This window comes from Synchiropus splendidus, chromosome 17, assembly GCF_027744825.2.
Source record: "Synchiropus splendidus isolate RoL2022-P1 chromosome 17, RoL_Sspl_1.0, whole genome shotgun sequence".
Classification (NCBI taxonomy): Eukaryota; Metazoa; Chordata; class Actinopteri; order Syngnathiformes; family Callionymidae; genus Synchiropus; species Synchiropus splendidus.
In genome coordinates, this window is record NC_071350.1 from 4,109,551 (window position 1) to 4,133,271 (window position 23,721).

A 23,721-nucleotide genomic window follows, 5' to 3' on the forward strand; every position below is an offset into this window, starting at 1 on the left:
TCACTGCGGTTCAATGCAATCCAAAACATCAAGACATGGTCTATGCTTGGTATAGCACCAAGCCATATTGTTTTGGTCTAACATTCTGTAGCAAACGCTTCACATGACTTATTGTAATGGAGACGCTTTACTAAGGTCCCAGTTGATGCACAGTTTTGAAGCATGAGCAGAGAGTGTGATTCACCGTGATTGTGTGGACAGTCTAAAACACCAGACAAACATAGGAGACATACATTCATCTTCAGTTAACCACCACTTAGTGTTGTCCAGGGTTGTGGGGAGTGCTGAAGCCTATTCCAGTGGTCATTGGGCGAGAGGTGGGAATACACTCTGGACAGGTCGCCAGTCCATCGCAGGGCACACACACCATTCACACACACACACGCACACACAGGGACAATGTCAGAGAGCCCAATTAATCTACTGAGCATGTCTTTAGACTGAGGGAGGAAACTGGAGTATCTGGAGAAAACTACTCATTCTGGTTTGCTTGGATATTGTGGAACTTGGTGCATTGGGGGGCAATTCACGGATGGACTTTGGATCACAAAAGAAGTCAAATTAGAGCAGCTACATGATTATTTTTCTGTGTTTTACTCCAGACACCACTGTTATATAGGCAGCTGGATATAAGATTCACTTCAGATGTCTTGACTCATCAGATGACTTGTCTTCCTAACGGTCGGTCCACAGGTCTTACTTAGGGATACTGTGATCGATCGGTCACTGATCATGATTGTCCGATTTCAGCATGATCGGTGAAGCTGATCGCTGCCTGTTACGGAGTCCCGCTAAAGTATGTAAATATTTCGCGGACATATCGCAGTCTCTAGAGATTCAGCTGCAATGTCTCACATTGAATTAAATGTTTTTCAGTTGTCCTTTTGACAGAATAATGGCTGAATTCACCAAGGTTTGTCTGTTTTTGCCACCTTCTAGAGGTATATAAAACATGTCTGAATTGAAATTCACTTTTCTCACAATTCATTTTTGTCACATCATGTACACAGAAGGTCTCATCATTTTGATTATAAATTCATTGTCAATCCATTTGATCGGTATCGGTGATCCTGATCGGAGCATCCCAACCCCCATGACTACGACATGACTATGACATGATAACTTGACAGGCGTTAGCCAATCATCACTACATCTACCTCTGGAACCCAATGTTGTGGCACTTATGATGAGGTTTCTTGGACCACTGTTCATAGGCCATTAGATGGCACTCTCTGCTGCATAATATTTGACTTTGAACAATTTAACAATCAAGCCACAAACAACTCCACCTACCATGCTCTGAAACAAATACCCAAAGAGAGTTCAAGTGCTTTATAAAATATGTAAAGGTTCAGAAACATGTAATAATAATAATAAGCAACAACAAAAATAATAACATTATTATTATTATTATTATTATTATTATTATTATTATTATTATTATTATTATTATTATTATTATTATTGTTGTTGTTGTTGTTGTTGTTGTTGTTGTTGTTGTTATTATTATTATTATTATTATTATTACGAGATGGACTCTTTTTTTTATTTATTTATCTATTTTTCTTAGATTATTCAGTGGACAGGGGTTAATCTACTCAAAACATAACGCATTACATCACAACATGTTTGAGTGTGTGTATGCACAGGCGAGTGTAAGCCTCGAGTGGCTATATTCATTCAAAGCAGAAAAAGTGACCTCTGACAGACTTAATATGGAGCCCAATGTATATGTTCAGGAGCGAGAGTGAGAATTGCAGTTCATCAGCCTGGAGCAGTGAAATCTCCTTTGGCGGTAAGAACATGAGCTATTGCGGTGGGGTCTTGAGGAGTTAAGCATTTCCAGCTAAAGTAGTAAGATAACCTTTCATTCACACCGATTCATTCCACATTTCAGCTTGAAAGACAGATTCACACTCACAGAAACAGATTAAAATTGCTGATCCGCCAGGATTTGACCGATGTCACTGGTTACACAGCCTGCAGTGCTCCTTCCCTCAGGCGAGACACATGCACTGAAGAATCTTTCAGGCAAGTGTTTAACTTTGGAGCGCTCTCTCCATTGTACAGTGGTCTCAACTTTGCCCTCGTCTTCACTTCAACCAGTGTAATGCCAGCAGCACAGTGTATATATATATATATATATATATATTATTATTATTCTCATATTTTTCCCTTCATATGCTATAATCTGTCTCCAGTGTCTCCTCTTTTTGTGGTGCCTGTCTTCTTGTTAGCTCTTTGATGTGCATGAATGCAATTGTATAGTAATGTAATGTTTCAGAGTACGACATTGCATTCAGATTTTGTGGAAATAATGAATGAAAAATGATCCATTCTTTCTCCTCCGACAGGCAAACCCTCCTCGCCACATTGTGTTCTGTCACACCTTCAGTCAACCACATCTCAAACTAATTCACATGAGAGTTCCAGAAACCACTTTCGATAAACAGTTGTTTATTTAATGGTGTGTGGGAGAAAGAGTCAAGCAACAAAAGGGGAGAGGAGAATCAATTGTAACTCGGCAGATGGCAGCGCGACACTCAATGATAGCTTTTAAGCTTGGTGACAAAAAGACAAAGTGTCTCTCCATTAAGGAGATATTTTCATTCAGCAACCTCCGATTGTTTAGAATATCAACAGAAAGATGAACCATAAAAGGAATGATAAGTAGCTCAGAGTGCACAGATTTATCAATACATGTAATTGGAGACGTTATTTCGTGAGCCAGTTACGATTTTTGAGATGAAACGGCATGTGATGGTTTGACAGCCCCAATATTACACATAATCATTTGAGAAGCTCTCAGCAGACTCTCATAAGATGAATTAACATAAAGTGCCATCATATATTTTCACATAATCATCCCGTTTTTCCATCATCTGAAAAGCCTCAGCACAATATCGAGGCCCCTTCAGTTCAGTCTCCACTGGGAGAAATCGAATGGCTTTAATATGACGCTATTACCTGTGAATCCAGCCATGTAACAACATGCAATGATGATTTGCATATTCAATAACAGTGCATGTACATCCCATAAGGATTGTGAAGCTAACAAGGCATATAATGGAAGAGAAGAATAACGTGTGAAAAATCATATTAGCGAGCCTTGTGAGTCGACAGAAAAGTGAATGGACTCACGCTGAAAGACAGTATTGTAAACTCATTTTTGCCTCACACACTGTCAGCCGTAATAATGTGCTGAAGAAAATTGCTGCTGTTGAGTTCATTTGATGTTACACTTCTGTTTGGCTAACAAACAAACTGTCCTCTTTGGGGGGAACGATATCCATGACAGCTTAGGAAGATGCTCCAGGCATTTTGCATTAATAGCTTTGCATTTTTTTCTCAACAAGACTTCTCCTGTGGCTTTGCACCATGAGGCCTGATTCTAAGTGAAGTTAACAGCTTTGTAATTTAATTGCTATTGTACTATGTCTGAACCATGAATGCAACCACAAACTACAGCATCCAGCTCCTCAACCATGCTGCGGTGTTTTCCTTTTTTTTTTTTTTTGTGCGTTTCAATTCAAAGTTATGATGCAAGCTGAAAAGGCTTAGCAACCTTGTTCGTAAAATGACTTTGCGCTTCATTTCTGCAGGTATTTCTGTTTAGAGGAGGGTGGTGTGACCACACTTACCATCTGAAACTTCAAGCTGGGCTTTGGCCATGATGCTTCCAGCGACAGTCAGGGCTTGGCAGATGTAATAGCCGGCATCGGAGCGCTGCACGGACGTAATGGTCAGCTCTCCATTCACAGACACCGACATGCGACTGTCTCCTTGTGATGGCTGGCTGGGGAACATCAGATCCTGCACCGGGAGGAGGACGCAGTCACACGGAAATATTCAATGGATTGTGTTTTCAGGCCTAATGTGGGGACTAATTGACCATGAAACTATATTTGGGAATTGGTTGTACTTGTTCAGGATTAATTTGTTTCATTTACAGCTCGCGTAAATGAGCCCTGACAATACAAGAGCAAGATGACAATTCACTGGTGAGTATTTGCTGCCAAGCAGAGACAGACGACTTGAATAAGTTAGTCAAGTCTCCTGCTTTAGGCATTTCTCTTCAGGTGATGCCACAGCAGGTCAGACTCCTTCACCTAAACCCACCTTGTGCATCCTCCCTAGTCACACATCCTCCATCCTACATGGCTCTGAATCCAACACGTGTACAAACCACCAGAGTCTTCCTCACTCTGTCTCCAAACTTCCTGCATTATCTGTCCCTCAAAGCCGAAGCATCTTTAACTCTGATTCTCTGAACTGTGCTTCCTGTCTTAATGCCAGAGCTACTGTGTGTATTATATAGGCAGGACTGATCCCAAATACTGTTTTCTCAAACTGCCTACTGCATCCTCACTGAGCTTCCTGCCTCTCTCTGAATTATATATTCTGCCTTGGTTTCACCAGCCCTCCAGCTTCTCCAACAGATCACTGCATCATCAGCAAACACCATGGTTCATAAACAGAGACCGTGAACCAATACTGGCTGAGAGCTGATCCCTAATGTTGTCCTCCTCTCACCTTCCGTCACTCCTCCAGCTTACGTCACCTCATCACTGCCTCACCGTCCTAATACGTCCCAGTTCTCACATTCTAATTCCTTCTGTTGACACCTTGGTGGTTGGCTACCGCACTAAAATTTGCCAGTTAACTGAATATACTGGCTGAATTAGAGGTCAGTGTTGAAGGGCAAATGCCCATCACAGTAAACTGAAATATGCATCATAATGAGTAATAAAAAAAATTCTTGCATTCTCTTTGTTAATAATGAGTAATGATTGTTGTTTGGTAAACTTCAAGTGACCATTCCATGCTCAAGAAGACAGCAGACCTTCGAGCTAAGATACTTTGAACACACATATACTGATGGTAATCTATGTTGCCGAATTATTTCAGTTCCTCAACAAGTGACATTGAAAAAATGTATTTCCCTGTGAGTAATAGCATTTATAGGTTGTTTAAACTTGTCGTTTCCAGTTTATCAATCCCATGAAGACATGTTTTAAACGCTCCTGGGCCCAAGACACGTTGACTTTGCTCCTGTTTGACATTTATGTACAATTCAGCGGACAAAAGAGCAAAATCTCTATTTCCGACTGGGACAAAATGACTTTTTTTCTTTTGCCCCAGAGAGATAATCCCACAATCATGGTCATGAAATTGAGGCATCAGCATTGTTCGTTTCTGCAGTCCAAGCAGACGGGCTGACGGGCAGGAAAGGACATTAGCCCGCTTTCATTATGTCTAATGACTCTGGTGAGGTGGTCAGAATGGCGCAGGATTGATGATAAATGACCGTTTCATTATCTGCGGTGGCACACGACCGCTTGCAATGTCACATCTGCTGTATCCTGATATTTTACTGAGAATGCCGGGGCGGAATTGGATGCAGGGCTGAAAACGCGTCCTCACCTGGCTACCCTCTCGCTGCCAGAAGACAGCGGGCTGAGGTTTACCCCGGGTCTCGCAGGGAAAGGTGGCCGTCCTGCCTTGAACCACGATCTGGTCGCGGGGTCGCACCACAAACTGAGGCGCCTCTGGAGTGAAAAAGACACATCACGTTGTCAAACCTTGACAAATAAACGCATTTTATCAGACTATATTGCTGGGTCATGCACTGGGTGTGTGTTATCTCAACTTCAATGGGTGTGTGCTGTCTCTATTCCTCGGCTTTATTAATCTCTCATACCATTCATTAAGTTGACAGGACATCAGAATGAATGATGTCGTAATTGGTGGCCATAGTCTATGTCCTTCACAAGAATTTCAACTTCGTGTCAACGTCCCTAGGTTGCTTATTGTTTAGCAAAAGGCGAGAGATGAGGGGGAGGGTGCAACAACGTCGATGTGTAATCCTCACTTCATGAATTTGTGAATGCACGCATGCATATGTGTGGTTAAAAGAGAGAACAATGCATGCATGATGGGTTCAGCTCCTACTTACCAACAGGGCGAGCTGGTGACACAACAATGGTGACGATGACATTAAGGCATAAACACAGAGAGACGGAGAGCAGAGGAGCAGAACAGAGGGAAAAAAAATGAAAATTCAAGATGAATGATGAGGAGTTTGGTTCTCCAATGGTGACCTTCAGTCGGGTGGAGGATGAAGCTCCATCACCAAGCAGGTGATAGAAAGAGTGTTAAGGACATGTTTTTTCTGGTTAGAATGGCGAGCACTGACCAAAACCACAGGCTGAAATGATGTTATATGGAACCATCACTCGCTGTATTACTCTACAGATGATGATGGGATTCAGTTTTCACGTCACATTCCAGGTGAAATAAAAAAGTTGGATTGATGATAGCTCTCTGTCTAAGTGGCTCAACCTGAAGTCCCACCAAGTGCGTTTTCATTCTCTATACCAGCGACTCATTTTTCTCATTGATGTTCTCTGTGGTGGCTATTATTAGACTGTTGAGGAGTCTCAGGATAAGAGCTGAACTGGTGCATTTAGAAGGGAAAGTAGATGAAACTGCTCTTCATTTGAACAATATTGTACCAAGGCACCTATTGGAATCTTCATTTCTTTACCCTCAAGTGTCCCATTGGAAGAAATATAATCGGTTTTATATTGTTGTTTTATGAGTGATTATGAGTTCTATATTGATGAGAAATGTTAGTCACCTATCTATTGTTTCTGCATTGCCAAATGAAAAATGCATTCTACTTTAAATCTCAAATAAAGTAAGAATAATGCCGGTACAAGTAATCCACAAAACAAGATAGAGGACTTAATTTGTGTACGTTTCTTGAAGGGCACAAGTCAGTAACAATATCTTTTAAAGAGAATTATTGTATTTATTTATTTACTTATTTATTAATTTTTATTTGATTTTAAATAGTGTACAAGGTTCAAAAGATGTTTCTCTCACTGTCAAATTTTTACATATCCGTGGCCCATTGAACACCATGTATGCTCACAGTGTAATGTCAATCTGCAGTGACTGTAGCTCACTTTATTGAAGTGTGTGGGGAACAGAGGGGTGCCAAGAGGTGGATCCAATTCTAAATTAATGCCCTAAAAATAAAATAATCAACAGAAAATTCACACCAGACGATAGTATTTTTGCTCTTCCACTCAGATCCCTGATGGTCCCCATAATTTTTAAGGAGCCAGCGACTCAGCTTGGACTGTGGTAGCCGCAGCAGTTTGTCTTTCTGTAGACGAATGTTGATAAAAACAAAACAAAAAAAACAAAAACACCTCATGTTAAGGCAGTCACAGACAGATTTAATATACTAGATTCCAACACTCTTCTCGAGCCCCTTGTGGAAGCCTAGGCAAGCGGTGTTACGTTAAGTGTTACGACTGATCTGTGTATAAAGCTCAGCGAACAGATAATTACTCGACAGTTAATATCCGGCACCAATATGCTTTATGATCCTTAGTGTTTCACAATACGGCCATATCATTTTCCTGAGCAGCATTTAGGGAGTGTGTGTGCGCGTCCCAGGGGACGTCACATCACTTGAAGCTGGTTAGACGGTTCATATTTGGGAGCTGGCTGGAGATCTAAAGCAATAAACTGCATCATCCAGATGTATGAGAGGAGGCTGCAGCCCAGGGCACAGCCTTCCAGCAGGGGGGCAATAACACTCCTAAAATGAGCAATGAAAGACTGATTGTCCTGTAACCTGCTTCGGGAGGGATAAAAAAATAAAATAAAATACACGGCATGGGTTATGAGCTTTGCCACAAGTGTGTACCCACCTCTGATGGTGAGGTAGGCAGACGCCTCCACTTTACCCACACGGTTCTCAGCCAGACAGCTGAAGGTTCCCTGATCGCTGACTGACGCTTTCTTTATCCTGAGCAGGAAATCCTCTTTGTCATACTTGATGTCATATCTGGTGACAGAGAATTTCAGTCAGCGCTGTCACGACTTTCTCCCATCAAACTCTTCGGCAGATTTCAAACAGATAGAAGATCAATAGTGAAGCGAGACAACAACCGTTCACATGTTGATCAAGATAAACAAAGATCACAGGAAGTGTCATGTCATACATTTCGGCTCTGTGAGAAGTCAGACAAAGTCCTGGAACTCAAGCACGTTTGAGACAACAAACAAACAGGGCTTCTAATGATTATCAATTCAAATCACAATTACAATCCAGCGGAAGGAAAGAAAGAGAATAATGGAGATGTTTTTTCATCCAAAGATGAGAAATTAAAGAGAAGCACACAACGTGAAGCGACAGCATAACAGTTTGTGTAGTAATTCACTACTGTCCTCGTGAATATTTTTGTTCCTTTACATAATTTTGGATCGGTTTTTGATCAGCATGGAAGTTAAATCACTAGTTTAAAAAAGTTGAAAGAATTGTTTTTAAAATTAAACATTAAAAATTAGTTTTATATTGACAAACAGCACAGTGTTACACAAAAGTGAAAGCGGAACCGAAAATACTTGCAGCTATGCCTGCTGGTGTTACTATGCTGACATATACCTTAATAAATGAAGTAGCATTTACATGAGATTTAAAACAACATATTATGGCTGTTGTTTAATATTCTGAGGTCTTGTTTAACAGAAGTCATTCAAATTATGTTGTTTGTTTGAGATATTACTGACTGCTGGAGGGAGAATCCCACGAAACCACTGACTTCATGGTTTATAATTACAATACAACACATTTACTTTAGCGTATACTCATTTTTGTGAATTTGACCATTAAGAACAAAAGGAAACATTAAAAGCAAAAGAACATTTATGAATCTTTTTTTTTTCTACAACTACATATGGCTGTGTAAATATTTGATGAACTCGACATTTTCACATGAACCTGCCAAGAGTTATAACAATTGTAGAACAAAATATCTTGAGTGGAGTTTGTAACGCTCAACAGCGTGAATGAGGGATGACTTTTGAAATTTATTTTTGGGCTAACAACTTTACGTACTGCCACATTATCAAAGGTATCACAGCCAAAATTTGGAGGCACTCTCTCTTTTTTAATAAAGAAGAGGCCCAAATACATATAAAACGGTTTACCAAGAGACTGCCAACAAAAATAAATAAATAAAAATACAGACATGTTAGGGGCAATTAAGACTCCCCACCGCAAACACTTCATTGTCGGAAAAAAAAGTGTGTGTGTGGGGGGGCAATTACGCGGTGATGAAGGAACAGCGAAATGAAAGATGCTTTCAGCTGGAACCCTGACTGTTCCACTATTTCAATATTTATTAAGATGAACCACCCACTGTGGTGTGGGGCTTAGCAGTATGAGTATGTGTGTGTGTGCGTGTGTGCGTGTGAAAGAGAGAGCGAGACAGAAAGCAAAAGGAAAGGAGACAGGGCAGAGACTTAGACAAACAGTCTGAGAGTCAGGGAGTGGCGCGACAGACAGAGTTTGACGAATGACTCAAGCTATAAGAAATGACTAATTCATAGAGGTGTTCAGAGGATCCACTACTGCAGAATTCTCCACCAGAAGGCAGCGAGATCTGAACCAGCAGAGTTATATGAGGGGCTACAAGCAGAGTGAGTTGATGATCAAGGAGTCCGGCTCTCCATCTCTGGGGTGTCTTTTGCTGAGAGAGACCAGGAGAAATTGTCCAGCCAGCCATACTGAGTCAAAAATAGGAGTTAAGTCAGGCAGAGAAATGGCACACAGGGTGAGAAAAACTCATATTTTAAATGTCCTTTAGGGTGTGGGGAGAATATCGATGGGGGTTTGGTGTTGTGCATTGTGAGTCCATTCACAGCCCATCACTGACCCAGATACACACTTCACTCAAGAGCCTCCGATAAAAAAAAGGAATGAAAAAGAAGGAGGAGAGGTATTGAAACTGGGACATGTTTGTGGAGTCAAGGGCTACTGAGGTCAAACCATGTTCGGAAAGGCTGCTGGAAAGAGACAGGCATTGATTAGAGCAGAGAAAGGTGCCACTTTGTAGTGCTCTTCTGAATGGTAACGGATGTGTTCGACGTGGAGAAAAATCTCTTTTCACCACAACTGATTACATCATAACAAACAATAAAGCTATTGCTCTGAGATGAGAATATACAGTTTCTTCCACGCGAGCCACACACATGAATGGAACTAACCCCACTCAACCATTAGTTTCAGTAAATAAGACACTAGGTTTTCACAATGAAACCAACGTTGACTTGCTAGGACATTTGTGTAACCTAGCAACATAAGAAGCATATTGAAAAAAAAAAAAAAAAAAAAAAAAAAAGAGGTCACGAATGCTGCCAGGATGAAAAATTCATCCGATGACCTCAGGGGTGAACCTTGCATATTATATGACGTTGTTAAGGTTGTATGAGAATCAATTTTGAACTAGTGGTCCTTTTTCATTTGAAATATGTGGGACACTTGTCGTAGTGTATACTATATTTCATTAAATCTTTTTCAACTTGAATAAACAGTGAATAGACAGTGGTTTAGAATATAGTGGATCATTCTTAGTAATAAACTGTGCCTTAGGAACAGTACACAGGGTGCTGTAGATTGAAGGCAGACACTTTATGAAGAATAACAGTTGAAATAAATGTGTAAATAGAAATTATATTTACCTGGAAATAAATATGCATCCCATTTTATTATATATATATATATATATATATATATATATATATATATATATATATATATATATATATATATATATATATATATATATATATATATATATATATATATATACTACACTACACATACTTTTATTTTTTTTTTTCGAGTTAGTCACTGAGTGTTTATGTGTGAGTTTTTTTTTTAATTTTTATTTATTGGGAGGGGGAGGAACGTGTGTAACACCTCTAATGAAGTATTTTGGCATGGTCCAATTACTGTCTGTCTTGGACCATGATGAAAGGGGTGCAGACAGTGTTTGCGGGGCGACTGATGGTTGGTGTGTAAATACCCAATTAAAGAAACGTGCGTATGTATCATGGTTCTCCTTCTTTGCCTCCAAGACCACTGCACCAAGCCGACACTTAATTATTTCTGAATCGTGTTTCTCCCATCATTCAATAGTGAAAGTCCCAACAAACACCATGTAAGAAAACAAAACACTGGGGCAGCTATCTGTCTATCTATGTCAGCATTCCCAACATGTTCTGTAACACCAGGCATGGAATACTGGACCACACAATGTTGTTTTTAAGGAATTCCCGATACAGACTCAACGGATACCCGCAATACTCCAGTAGTTCATTAAATCCCTCACATGTCCTCATGTTAATATACTGGAGGAGACGTGCTACTCACCTTCCACGGGGAATATCCACATCATCTTTCTTCCAGCGAAGTGTAGGCGGTGGGTCACCTTGGACTTGACACCTGAACTCAACGCTCTCGTCAACCAAGACCACCTGGTTCATAGGTCGCTGCACAAACACTGGTCTCTCTGGACATGAGCAGTAGGAAAAAAACAAAACACACACACACAAAATGTAAATATTGCAGAAGATATGGCAGTTAGAAGATCGCAAGATGTTTGAAAGAAAAATCGACCATGATGAAGTGTCAGAAAAGGAAGCTAAACTGGAATAGTAATGTGTTTGTAGATCAGCAGAAGGGCACTTATCCCCATGGAAGATGATCCTACTCCCCAATTTATCACCTGTGTAGTGCTTACACGTTGTTCATTTAGTCATATTCATGGGGACGGTGCACCTAATTTCAAGATTTGGCTTATGTGCTTTCATCCTAAATGAGTGCTTCTCAGATATTTTCTGTTGAGCCCCCCCAGGAAGTAGTAAACGTTTCGCACCCCCCAACTCTCCGCCGCCTTTATGAATGGAGACATTTGTCTATATATATTCTTGTATATAAAATTATCAAAAGTACACCTCTAAATAACATTGTATCCTTGTTAACATTAAAGAAGAAAAGATAAGAAAAAAATAAAGTAGTATAGATCAACATCCAATAAAGAATAACTTTATGAACATTGTTTTTGTCTCAAACAGAAAAAACGTAAAGTGCATCAGTTTGCCTGTGAATAAAAAAATAAAAAATAAAAAAATCATGGGTGGATGAGCAATAACACTTTATTCTAGTTTGCAGCACAGGCAAAAACTGCTCCTGGTATTGACTAGCGAAATATGTTGCTCTTACTGGAAATATTAACAAAACATCTGCACCATGTCTGACGCTAGCCTCCACTATGCTACAAGCATCGTGGAGCACACCGTAAAAACTGAATGTATTGATTGGATGATGCTATAGTCCATCTCACCCATCCCAAGTTGCCGGTAGTGATTTGCTGAGGTTTCATGAAACTGTGAAATTTTCAGCAGCAACTCAATGATACTCTCACATCAGTAAACTTTGTCTACCAACAACTTATGTTGAGTCCATAAAAGATGCATGTTTTCTTACCGAAGACAGACAGTTGAGCTTTCTCACTTTCTCTTTCACCGACCATGTTGACGGCCACGCACACATAAATCCCCACGTCACTCTTCTTTGTGTTGGAGATGGTTAACTTCCCTCCACGCACCTGAACAAGTCAAACTTCAGTTAACACACTGACATAGGAATAACATCAGGAAATACAGCAGTCCAGTTTGAAACAAAGGGTCAAGCTTCCCAAGGCACCCACCGTGATCCGTTCATCTTTGAGGTCCAGGCGAGTTTTGTCTTTCCTCCAGAAGGTTGTAGGTTCAGGATGCCCACGTGGAGCCTGACACTCAAGAATAGCAGTCTCCCCAACTGACACCACTATGTCTTGGGGGTTTTGTCGGAAGTCATCTCGCAACACTGAAAGACACCAACAAAAGGAAAGTCTTTTAAGTTTAGTATTTATTAGTTTAGGCAAACAGGGGAGGTACTAGGTACGAGGGAGGGTCTGAATGACTTGCATCGTCCAGAGGACAGGTCAATTTAAATACAATTCGATAGGTATTTGGTGACTCCTATTCATAAAACACTGTGGTATAAAACACATGGTATTGAAAATCACATTTCTTGGTGTTTAATTGTGCGATTTGTTACAAGAAGCAAAAGTACTGACACACTTGTGAATGGCTTTGGTCTCTACAGCAGGTCATATTGAGGCCCTTATGCTGCCACATTGCTGGGATGCCAATATGGCGACCACCACATATCCCTCCTTCTAGCCCATCTAGAACGTCCTCCCTAGTGAGACGCATCTTTTGGATCCTAAACAGTTGCCCTGGTCCAAATATCCCCTGTCTCTCTATCCCTTGTGACAATGATAAGACATTGATCATTTCCATTTGAAAAATTGAAAGTTTACTTTTTTGAAATAACTATGAACACAGTCAGGCTGCTTCTGAATTATTCTCAGGTTATTTTTTTTTTCTTTTTTGGGGGGGAGTGGGGCCTCCACAATCTCACTTCCAAGGGAAGAAAAATCTACTCTTGATTATTGCACTTCAAAGACGTTTGTCAAGATTTGTCGCACAGTGTCAGAAAACGGTCACCGTGTATAAATTAAAGTCAGAAGATAGCCTCAAACACTCCCCAGTTCTGTCACAAGTGCTATCCCAAATAACAGCTCCAAAGCTTTAAGGAAGCAAGCGTTGACAGCATTGTGCAGCTTTACTGGAATTATATGGTTAAAAATAGAGATCATGGATCCAGCTCAGAATAGTGCAGGCTTTGCATTAATCGCTTATGACATGATGTTTTTTTTTTGTGAAATGCCTTAATGTGGTCCAATTTTGAATAATGAGTAGCAGGAATTATGATGATGGGAAGGAAATTGCGATGCTAAAAAGACCACATTACCATTTTGTTTAGTTAAATAAATGAATAATTAATCAAAAGTTAGTTAACCAGATTATACGCAATGCATGTTAATGGATTTATGAAGCATTATTTGCGCTCACCAAGAGTTCCAATATTTATTTCTGCCTCTTGACTTGAAGTAAATAATATGTCTACACGGTCTTTGACTTTTTCCTCATTACAGCAATGAGCCGTTCTGCTGTTTTGCCACCACATGGACTGCACGTCCCCCGGGACACCTTTAGTGAGGAAGAACATCAGCGAGGAGCCAACAACCCTCTGGCCAAGCCGTCAATCAGCAGCAGTCTGTGCTGGAGAAAATGAGACTCGGTGGCAGACAGTGTTTTGGCACAGGCATACTGTATGAGACTGGCTGTCACATGGTCCCACTTTTGTTTAGTGACCCGTTCTGTGGAGGCTAAAGTCCAGTCATCCAGTCACAAGTGCCGCGCTCCAGCAAAGATGTTTCTGGAACTGGGATAATCGTAATAGATACAGGAAAATCTATCTAGCTGGAAACATCAACGATACAAGACGCAGCATTGGGTAGAAGTTATAGCTTCTTTTTTTATTCAAATGTTTCTCGATGAAGATACATTTATGTTTTTTTATTGGACTTTATTACAAAGTACTACAATAGGAGACAATGACAAAGGCAACAGTCAACCTCAAGGTTTACTTCTTCGTGTCAAGAACAGCCAGTAGGGCAAGGAATCGGGCAGAGTGTGACTGGACATCAAACCCATTGGATGAAGATGAAGAAGAGGAGGTAGATTCAGAAGAAGTTGTGGTAGTTCGTAGAATTAAAGCAGGAAAGGAGGAAGAGAAAATGAGAGACAGAGAGCACAGTGAGCGAGCTAACTAGAGAAGAGTGGAAACTATATTTTATTTTGGAAGAAGTGAGTGAAACAATTGTATGTGTATGTATGGTGGGCAGTTAATGCCACCAAAGAATGTGTATGATAGGAATATTAAGTTAAATTAGACTGGATGGAATTTCTGTTTATTAGATTCAATAGCATCTATGAGTGACGGGAACAGATGAACGGGTAACATTTTTAGTTTATTTAGTTAGTTAAGGTATGAAAATCATTTTTAGTTGATCAGTTAGAAAAACAAAGTCGCAGAATCTGAGTTGATCTATTTATTATTGGTTGAGCTGAGTTATATAGGACATTAGGGAATGTTTTTTCTTTATTTGGATTATGGATGACGACTGTGGTTTGATATGATGTTGTGAATTCATCTTTTGAACAAGAAAAGATCAGAAAACATTATATTCTCCTGTCTAAACCTTGAATCATAACTTGTTGTAATCATTTTGACTGAATCCACTAAAGTGTATTCTATATTTAAGGTTCATTTTGTTTAATCTCTAGCTACCCTTCACACTCACCATCCCACCCCACTATCCCAGCATTTCCACCAATAAAGCCTGTGAATCACGTTTGCAAGCCCAGACCGTGGGGCGGCACTGTTCCAGGCTATTGATCTCAAATTTTCAGTCCCTGAGGAGTCGGCACCCATGTGTGGTGTTGTTGTTGGCTGGTAATTATTTCCGATTGCAAGGGAAGGAGAGGGGGGCGCACGCCTCACTGCCTCATGTTGTCTGATTGAGTAGCGCACAATTATTCAAACAAGCCATTCGGCAGACATTCCGCACTTTAATTTATTAAATGAGATGGAGAATGGTTTTTAAAGCGGCTGCATTTTGTGGCACAAAAGGTGTTAACATATGCAGAGGTGGGTGTTGCTCCACACAAAAGACTAGGGATTTATACACTGCACACATAGGCTGTAGCTTCCCAGTTTGGCATCAATAAAGCAACCATGCCACAGTCCCAAACAAACAGGTCTTAAGTTACGCCAGACACCATACTATCCATTAAGTCTTGTTGCTCGGCTGCTTCCCGTCTGGAAAGGGAAGCCAGTGCAAGGACATACACTAAGTGGACCTTGAGTTGAGATAGCTCAAGGTGTCCTTGAGCAAGACTTTGTAGGCATAATTGCCTCTATTAGACTGCATGCTATTTGCGTAGATTCCATAAGAAAACTAAGCATCTTGCATTTTAACATGGGCAACCATCTATCTCTTCCGTCCCTATCTTATCCCCAAAGAGATCTGAGGGCTGGAGATAAGCCAAGTTGACATTCACAGAGACCCTGAACGATAAGCAGGCAGTATATCTCCATACCTTCATACCTGTGGAGAATGTGAACTCACGTTATACATAATGTTTGTTGCATGGGAACATAATGGACTCCCATAACCACAGGGAACAAACACAGAGAAAACACAAGAAGACACAGTCACACTTAAAGATATGTCACACAGATACACGCACAAAGCCATCAATGCACAACTGAATATATTTTAATCACATTTTCTTTATCTATTTTACCGCCTTATTTTCTGTTTTATTTGTGAATGGCATCAATTTAAATCATCCAGGCAACAACATTTACCATTTCGATTCGTGACCCATTTGGGGCATGTCGTCTTTGTGTATACTTTCTGTATCATATTTCTGTACAGTGCATTTTCCTCGCATGCAATTCGACAGATTATTAGATGTGCAGTGTCTGAGTGGTGAACTGTTCTAAATGTGTCAGAATAGCTGGGTCCATGGCACTGGTTATGTGTTTGGAGCTACAGTGATGTTACAACGCTCCATAGTCTTCTCCAAAGTAGACCAGTCATAAAAGCCTCTACAAAGAAAGGAAGCTGTTCCCTCATGCTTCAGCTCCTTTAACATAGAAAATATTGAATTAAAACAATGTCATGTATGTATCTCTAACCATGAACATTAGCACGTACTATGCATTGTGCACTTGGAGAATATTAAAAGTAACAGTTTTGCTATAACTCTGAAAATCATCTGAGATTTTACTTTTTAAAGATTATTTTTTAAAATTGAATAAGTTTGCCTCATTAAGCGAGAGCACAGCGGTAGCCATTTTTGTAGACTTTTGTTCTCTTCATTATCCAAATATTTGTGAATAAACGCCTCTGAGCTGACAGATGGTGAAAACCACGAAGAAATTAATTCACAAAACATATGCATAAATGTGTTAATGCTTGCCCGAGAGCTTGCATGTGTGCTCACAAATGTGTGTTAGTGGGTGGTGGTCTCGCAGTGGAATTTATTATCCCACACACCTTCCAACCTCACCCCACAGACAACTGTTCTGCTGCAGAGGCAACACAGCAGAGGCAAAAAAAAAAGAAACAGAATAATATATGAGTGGCGAGGAAAGATGAAGACGACTTGCAAGTCTCTGCATATAACAGATGGCTAGATTTCCATTTGGGAATAAGAAACGCAATAAGGACGTGATGTGCTGCATGCCGACAAAGCTCACATCACATCAGCCTTACCAAGTAAATACTTCTGTTCTTCTGTGCAAGAGCTGGCTGATGTCAGGTGTTGGGATGTAAAAAGAAGCCTAATAGTGCTGCGTGGTTGTCAGGGAATGCTACGCAACAGCTAAGTGATCACACATGACAGAGGGATTCTAAATTGTGGCTTGGAAGTTGTTGAAGATTAGTTTTGAACATGATCGCCTGTAGCGACGTGTCTCTTTCTCAACCGCAGTCAAGGGTGTCCCGCATCTGTCACAGCCATAAAACACACACTGACAAGCACGCACACACTCCCAAACAAACAAAAAAACAGCTGCCCTGGTCTTGTATCACTGACTTTGCTGATGACCACAACACATCATCCTGGTACAAGAGACAAAAGGAGAGATCTGTCCACCCGGAGAGGACAGTGCAACTTGGGTATTTGCATCGCTGCCTATTTTTTTCATTTTATTTTTTATACATTTTCAATAAATAAACAACTTAACATCCCCGTGCCCTGAAAAAGTCATCAGCAATCAGTCAGGACTACGATCAGCAGGGAGATGAGGAGCGTTTACATGATGTCCCCAGAGGCGCTACAAGCCCAGCTCAGCCCTACATTACCTATTATAATTCTCCCTGCACATCAGCAGGAGACTTCAAACCAAGGTCCATTTTCAAAGACAGAACTGCGTGTCCTGAAAATGCGTCAGTTAGAAAAATCATCTACAAACAACGCTTTTATGGGGAAAAAAAGCCTGCTAGTGCCAAAAAAAGCTCTTTAATAGTTGCCAGGTTTGAGAGAAATGTTGGGCTTAAGACTGAGAGGACCAAAGACAAGATTGTGTGGTGGTGAGCAAAGTAAAAAGGCATATCCAAAATCCTATATTTACGATCAGAGTTTTTATGTCGACATCAACTTGACGCATCGTGAGGTTCATGCACACTTTGCCACACACTAGATGAATCCCTCAAATAGTCTCATTTGAAAACACGTTTTATTTGAATCCTCTTCCTGAGGGTTGAAAACTCAGATTTTATAGAGATGCACAATACGGTAGTCTCTATGAAAACCTAACTGATGGGAATCAGCTCTGTTTAAACATCATTAGTGTCAAGTTCAATGAGTCTCAGAAAGTACACAAGCATGTTACCAAACGTTGCCTGCGGCAACACAAATGTAGTCAGTTCAAGGTGCAATACATTTTCTATGAACAATGAATTTCATCACAAGTAGTTGTTGAATAGAGCTTTTTCCTCCACACACAAAGAATTCCATCTCTGCATTTCATCTTCTTTCCCTGAACTATGTGCATACGTAGTCACAGTTGGGGGATGGGGGACTTCACCCCAGTTTCTCAGCCTCCTCTGGCCTTTAAACGTGGAGCCAGAAAACCAGCATGAATGCTTAACAATAAACGCCTTGCATTGTCATGTTTAATTAACCTCAGGTCTCCTGTCATGTAATGAAAATTGAAGTTGCGGATGCCATAGTAGGATGATTCCACCCCGACCCTCCCTCCACTCATCTTGACTCGCTCGCCTGCCATGCCTCTAGTTACTGTAACAGCATTCCCTCAGACCACATTTCCACATCTATAATTAATTACTCCTGTCTCCATCTATTTCTTCACAGAAGTAGAATCCTCCAAACCTCAGACTTCTGTGTGCTCTGCCTGCTTCCCATCATTTCTTGGCTCCGTTCACTGGACTTGCAAATGTAACGGACCCTTTTCGATGCCCAGGCTTTCCAAGATGTTGGGAGGTCAAACACAAACCAGACACAGCCACCCAGGTGGAAGAATCATGAAACAAGGCTCATCTGGTTTTCACAGATTTGGGGTCACATCGGGGGTCACCACACCCTTGTTTTGTGTACTGCAGCTACGTTCACCTGTTGTTGACAGACCACCGGCCATCCCAGCGCCTTTACCTCTGAGCAGCCTGGTCACATGTTCATTCACGCAAGAGGAGAATGAAGCCTTGTCCAATTCACACAGCGACGGCTTTAAAGCTTCATGCTGGGCCCAATTTAGCAGAACAACTCAGTCCATACACTGACCATGTGGCATTACCAAAACCAGTAAAGTTTAGAGAAGGACACATATTATATCAAAAGCTGTTTCACTTTTTTTGCTGTTCAATGTTTGACATTTGGCATATCATGACCAGTCATGGCCACGAAACACGGAGGAGTCTGTTTTCAACACTATCTGAAAACAGATAACAAAACAACTACCTGACAATGTACCCACTGTCTTTGTTGGGGTTAGGTAAGCCATGGGATGGCACTACTTTCTTGCAACACTTAACAACGTGTCAGTTGCTATTTAAAGCCCCCCAGTTGGCTGTGGGTTTCTGTCACGGAACCTTTCTGTCAGTGAGGAGAGGTTCCAAAGCATGCCCTGAACACCTCCTCAGGGACGCGTCCAGGGGGCATCAGGATCAGATGCCCGAGCCACCTCAGCTGGTTCCTCTCGATGTGGAGGAGCAGCGGCTCCACCCCGAGCTCCTCCCGGATGACCGAACTCCTCACCCTATCTCTAAGAGTGCGCCCATCCTTTCGGTCATTACCCAAAGCTCGTGACCATAGGTGAGGGTGGGAACGTAAGATCGATCGCTAAGTCTTGTGATTCAGCTCCCTCTTCACCACGACGGTCCGATACAGCGACCGCATCACTGCTGCACCAACCCGTCAACCCGCCCACTTGAGAACAAGACCCCGAGATACTTAAACTCCACCACTTGGGGCAAGAACTCTCCACCGACCCGGAGAGAGCAAACCATGGCCTCAGACTCTCCAGCGAGTCCTGGGTCTTCCCCTGGGTCTCCTCCCGGTGTATATATATATATATATATATATATATATATATACTCATCACCTGTTTTCATTCACCTATTATTTATTTATTTATAACAAGTATATATTTATATATAAAAAGTTGAGGTGAGTGGAAGTACTGTCGGGTTCATCAGGGTTAGGATCATGGTCCTAGCAGACAGAAGATTATTAAATACATTGAACTAAAGTGGGGGAAAAAATGGCTGCAGTATTGACATTCCCCTGGTTTTACACTGTTAATGCCTCATCCACATGGTCAACAACTGCTTCTACAGAGAGACTGCTGTAGAGTTCTAAAAGTGAGCTCTTAAAGAGCCCTGAAGTGACCGCAGAGGCAGACTCATTTCCTGCACAGTCCAAACGGCGCTTCGGAAGACAGACGCATATAAAAGAGCGGCCATCAAATGATGTTTTTGTCAAACACTAAGGCTATCACAGACCCTCAGAGCAATGCTGTGGTAATGCTCCACACGAGCTGCAGAAATGAGTAAGGGATCTGAATTCAGCCTTTTATCCGCCTTGTTTCACTAAAGCGGTGCCCACCCAGGGAAAGAAACGCAATTACGTACGCGGCTGTGCTTTATTGTCGTCAGATAACCAAAATGCTAAACAAGCACTTCTTTTCCTGAAAATAATGTGCTTAAAATGTCATCCCGCTTGAACGGAAGCATAAAGTCTGCAGTGGAGTTATCAGGAGATCGGAACATGTGCTGTATGAGTGCTGTGCTGTGGGTTTTCCTCCAGTTGAACTGCTCCTTTTTCCAGGATAAATGCATTTGAATGTTTTATCATTTTCATTATTTCATTCTTGCTGTTTAGAGCAGATTCAAATCTGTCAGGTCACCACAGTGAAATGTTTTAAACTAGCACAGGGGCATATATCATTAAATTACAATGTATTTGATGGTGGGTTGATCAATTTAAGAACAGTTGTTTTTCACATCTTTCATTGACACAATTTATAGCTGGAGTCGATGATGATTTAAGTCCATTCAAATGTGCCCTGTCACATTTAACGCACAGCGTCACTAAAGACAACTGGGAATTTTGCTTCCAGTATGAGTTCTTAGGTAAAAGACCACATTTCATATTAATTGAATGTAAACAAAACAGCGGTGAATGTGAGTGTGGATTCAACATACATCTACTCAAATGAGGCATTTGTGGGGCATGTCATGAAAACACCACATCCACACGGTATAATACATTAACAATGGGAAAGTGCACTTTCAGCGTTGCATGTTGATGCTTTAGGTTTTCATTTGAAGAACATCCGCGGCATATCCTGACGCCATGGGGAGCGTGGCACGTTGAATAAATTCAGAGATTGGGTTTAGGTAAGCTGTCTTTCTTTCAACACTTAACAACGTGTCAGTTGCTATTTAAAGCTGAAACCTTTCTGTCAGTGAAGAGAGGTTCCAAAGCACCTCTCGCCTGGAACTCAGGAAGAACACAGGATGGAAAAAAGTTTTTGCTCCACTGATTTGCCGAATGCGTCAACATGCAACGCTGAAGGCTGCCTTTGTCGTCAGCATAGGACGCAAAAGTCCACTTTCCCAATGTCAACATATTACACCATGGAAACAAATGTACATGAAAAATGTTTTCCACACATCAATACTGCTGGTGAATAGCGCTTGTGTGGTGTACAATTTTATTTTCCAGGTTACTCACCAGCTGCAGTGTGTTCATTGTGGGATAATCTACACACAATGTTAGGAGACAGACCACTTTTGCTAACATTTCAGCCATAAATATCACAAACATCTTCTGGTAAAGTGTATTAAGTGTATTACCTTACGGTAAACCCATTTGGAATTGTGCTTATGGATCATAAATCACTTTCATTTTCTCAGGACAGTGCATGCAGCCAGATGTTACCCTACTTTTTTGTACAGGGTTTTGCTATACTTGAGGAAACACACCCACTTGTTACAATGTTTTGCTTAGTGGGGACAGCCATTTGTTTTGGATGGTCAGTTTATGTCAATGAAATGTCCCCACTCAGATAGCGGTATGTGAATGCAAACTTTGTGACTGCAGTCATTTGACCCAATACTAGTTAAAACTAGTAGCAGAGAAGATACATTTATTTCAGCACAAGACCAGAGGTTCAGCAACAAAAGCAAGTTGACAAACCCCAGAGTAAAACCATCCAACTTCTGTAGTGTGAAACCAAATACTTTCTTTGACAGTTTGATTGAGCCTCTTCATCATTTGAAAACCTATGCTGCTGGGGAATCTTTGCAGCATAAATATGCATCATATTTCCCCACAGCCAGATCGTCGTGAGATACAGCAATGGAAAGTGAGAGCTGAAGACAATAAGCAGCTGGTCAACGGTGAGCCGAGCAGTATTTACTGAAACAGTTGAGATATACGGCCTTGTGCGTATGCACATACAGCCGGTGCACAATATGCGCATGTTTGGGTTGCCTATAGATGTATATGAACGTGTTTGGAAAAGCGCTCCCAGCGTCGTGGCAGGGCGCCGCTCCCCCACCAACACTGCCGTTCAACACAATGGGAAACTAATTAATATGGTAATGTCATGCCGGCACATTAACTGATAATGTGCGGCACGCCTTGCTGCTTTGATTGCACTGATTTGACCTTTGATCTTTAAATGACTCAATGAAGTGAAATGCCCAAATGTGGGTGTCCTACACAGGGGTCATGTCACCCAGGGGGAACGCAGGCGTCGGCAGTTCAACACACTGTTAGAAAGATGGTCATCATGCTGCATTGTTATATGGAAACTGTTCTGAAAATGAAGTGTATTTAGTCGGGGTGGGAAGCCCCATTTTTCAATTTGAATGAATTTGGTATATTACTGCATCAAATGATGGATCCATACATACATTTAAACCACAAAATATTGTTTATTTTGCATCAGTTTGACAATGGCACAATACATCACGATGGTGGCTACATTCAAGTTTTTATATCACCTAATTCAAACTAAAGCTCTTTTAATGTCTTGAAAATATTTGTATAAGAATTTCAATTTTAGAAGAATTTCAAGTACATTCAGAGTAGTGGAAACCCTGGACCTGAAAAACATCCCTGAACAAAAGCAAACCGATGCCTTTGTTTGCTTTTTGTTCAGGGATTCCTCCATGTTTGTTGTTGTTGTTATCATCCTAGCTGCCACGTGTCTTGTGCATCGGTGTGATCAGTGGACCAGGAACTCCTGCACTTACACAGGTTCCCTGTTGTCTGGAGAGCAAACTGTTAAATCAAATTAAATTAATTTTTAGTTGCATTTTATTCATTGTAATAATGTTGTAATTAATTCATTGTAATTAACTTGTTAAAGTCCCACCACTAGTATTTAGCGAACTCTGTCTGCTACTGTTGCACACATTAATATTTATATACAATGAAAAGACCAACTTAGAAGTGAGAACTGCCAATCTAGGGTCAAATAAAAAGAGACAAACAAGAACAAATTTGCCTGTGAAATATTATCGCAAGAAAACAGGTGAGACTTTAACGTTCCAAAACAGTAATGCCTTTGTCATTACTAAACTAGCAATCCAGGTACAAAGGCTCCTCCCCCTTGCTATACCCGCCCCCCCCACCACCACCACCACAACTGAGCAGCTTAGAAGATTATTCACCCCAAATCTCTGTTAATCACATGCAAGCACAGCCCCCACTTCCCTGGCCACCCAGCGCACGTCCTGCAAGAGAGCAGCTGGCTCCAACACACTGCTACACCTCCCAGCCATCCGCCTTCATCACAGAATTAATGTCAGAGTTGATTAAAATATACCATCATTCAGCGCACAGGCCGCTTCCTTC

At 41.1% G+C, this 23,721-nt stretch overlaps 1 protein-coding gene across 2 annotated transcripts in view; it reads right to left on the reverse strand.

Annotated features, from left to right (window-relative positions):
* Positions 1 to 23,721, reverse strand: part of LOC128748387 (roundabout homolog 2-like) — a 93,602-nt gene that overhangs the window by 30,810 nt on the left and 39,071 nt on the right. For both annotated transcript variants that reach the window (XM_053847096.1, XM_053847097.1), the window contains exons 3-8: positions 12,576 to 12,733; positions 12,353 to 12,473; positions 11,237 to 11,375; positions 7,728 to 7,864; positions 5,425 to 5,549; positions 3,642 to 3,813 (exon numbers count right to left, since the gene is read on the reverse strand). In XM_053847096.1, coding sequence (XP_053703071.1) covers positions 3,642 to 3,813; positions 5,425 to 5,549; positions 7,728 to 7,864; positions 11,237 to 11,375; positions 12,353 to 12,473; positions 12,576 to 12,733 — 852 coding nt within the window. The remainder of the gene's footprint in view (positions 1 to 3,641; positions 3,814 to 5,424; positions 5,550 to 7,727; positions 7,865 to 11,236; positions 11,376 to 12,352; positions 12,474 to 12,575; positions 12,734 to 23,721) is intronic.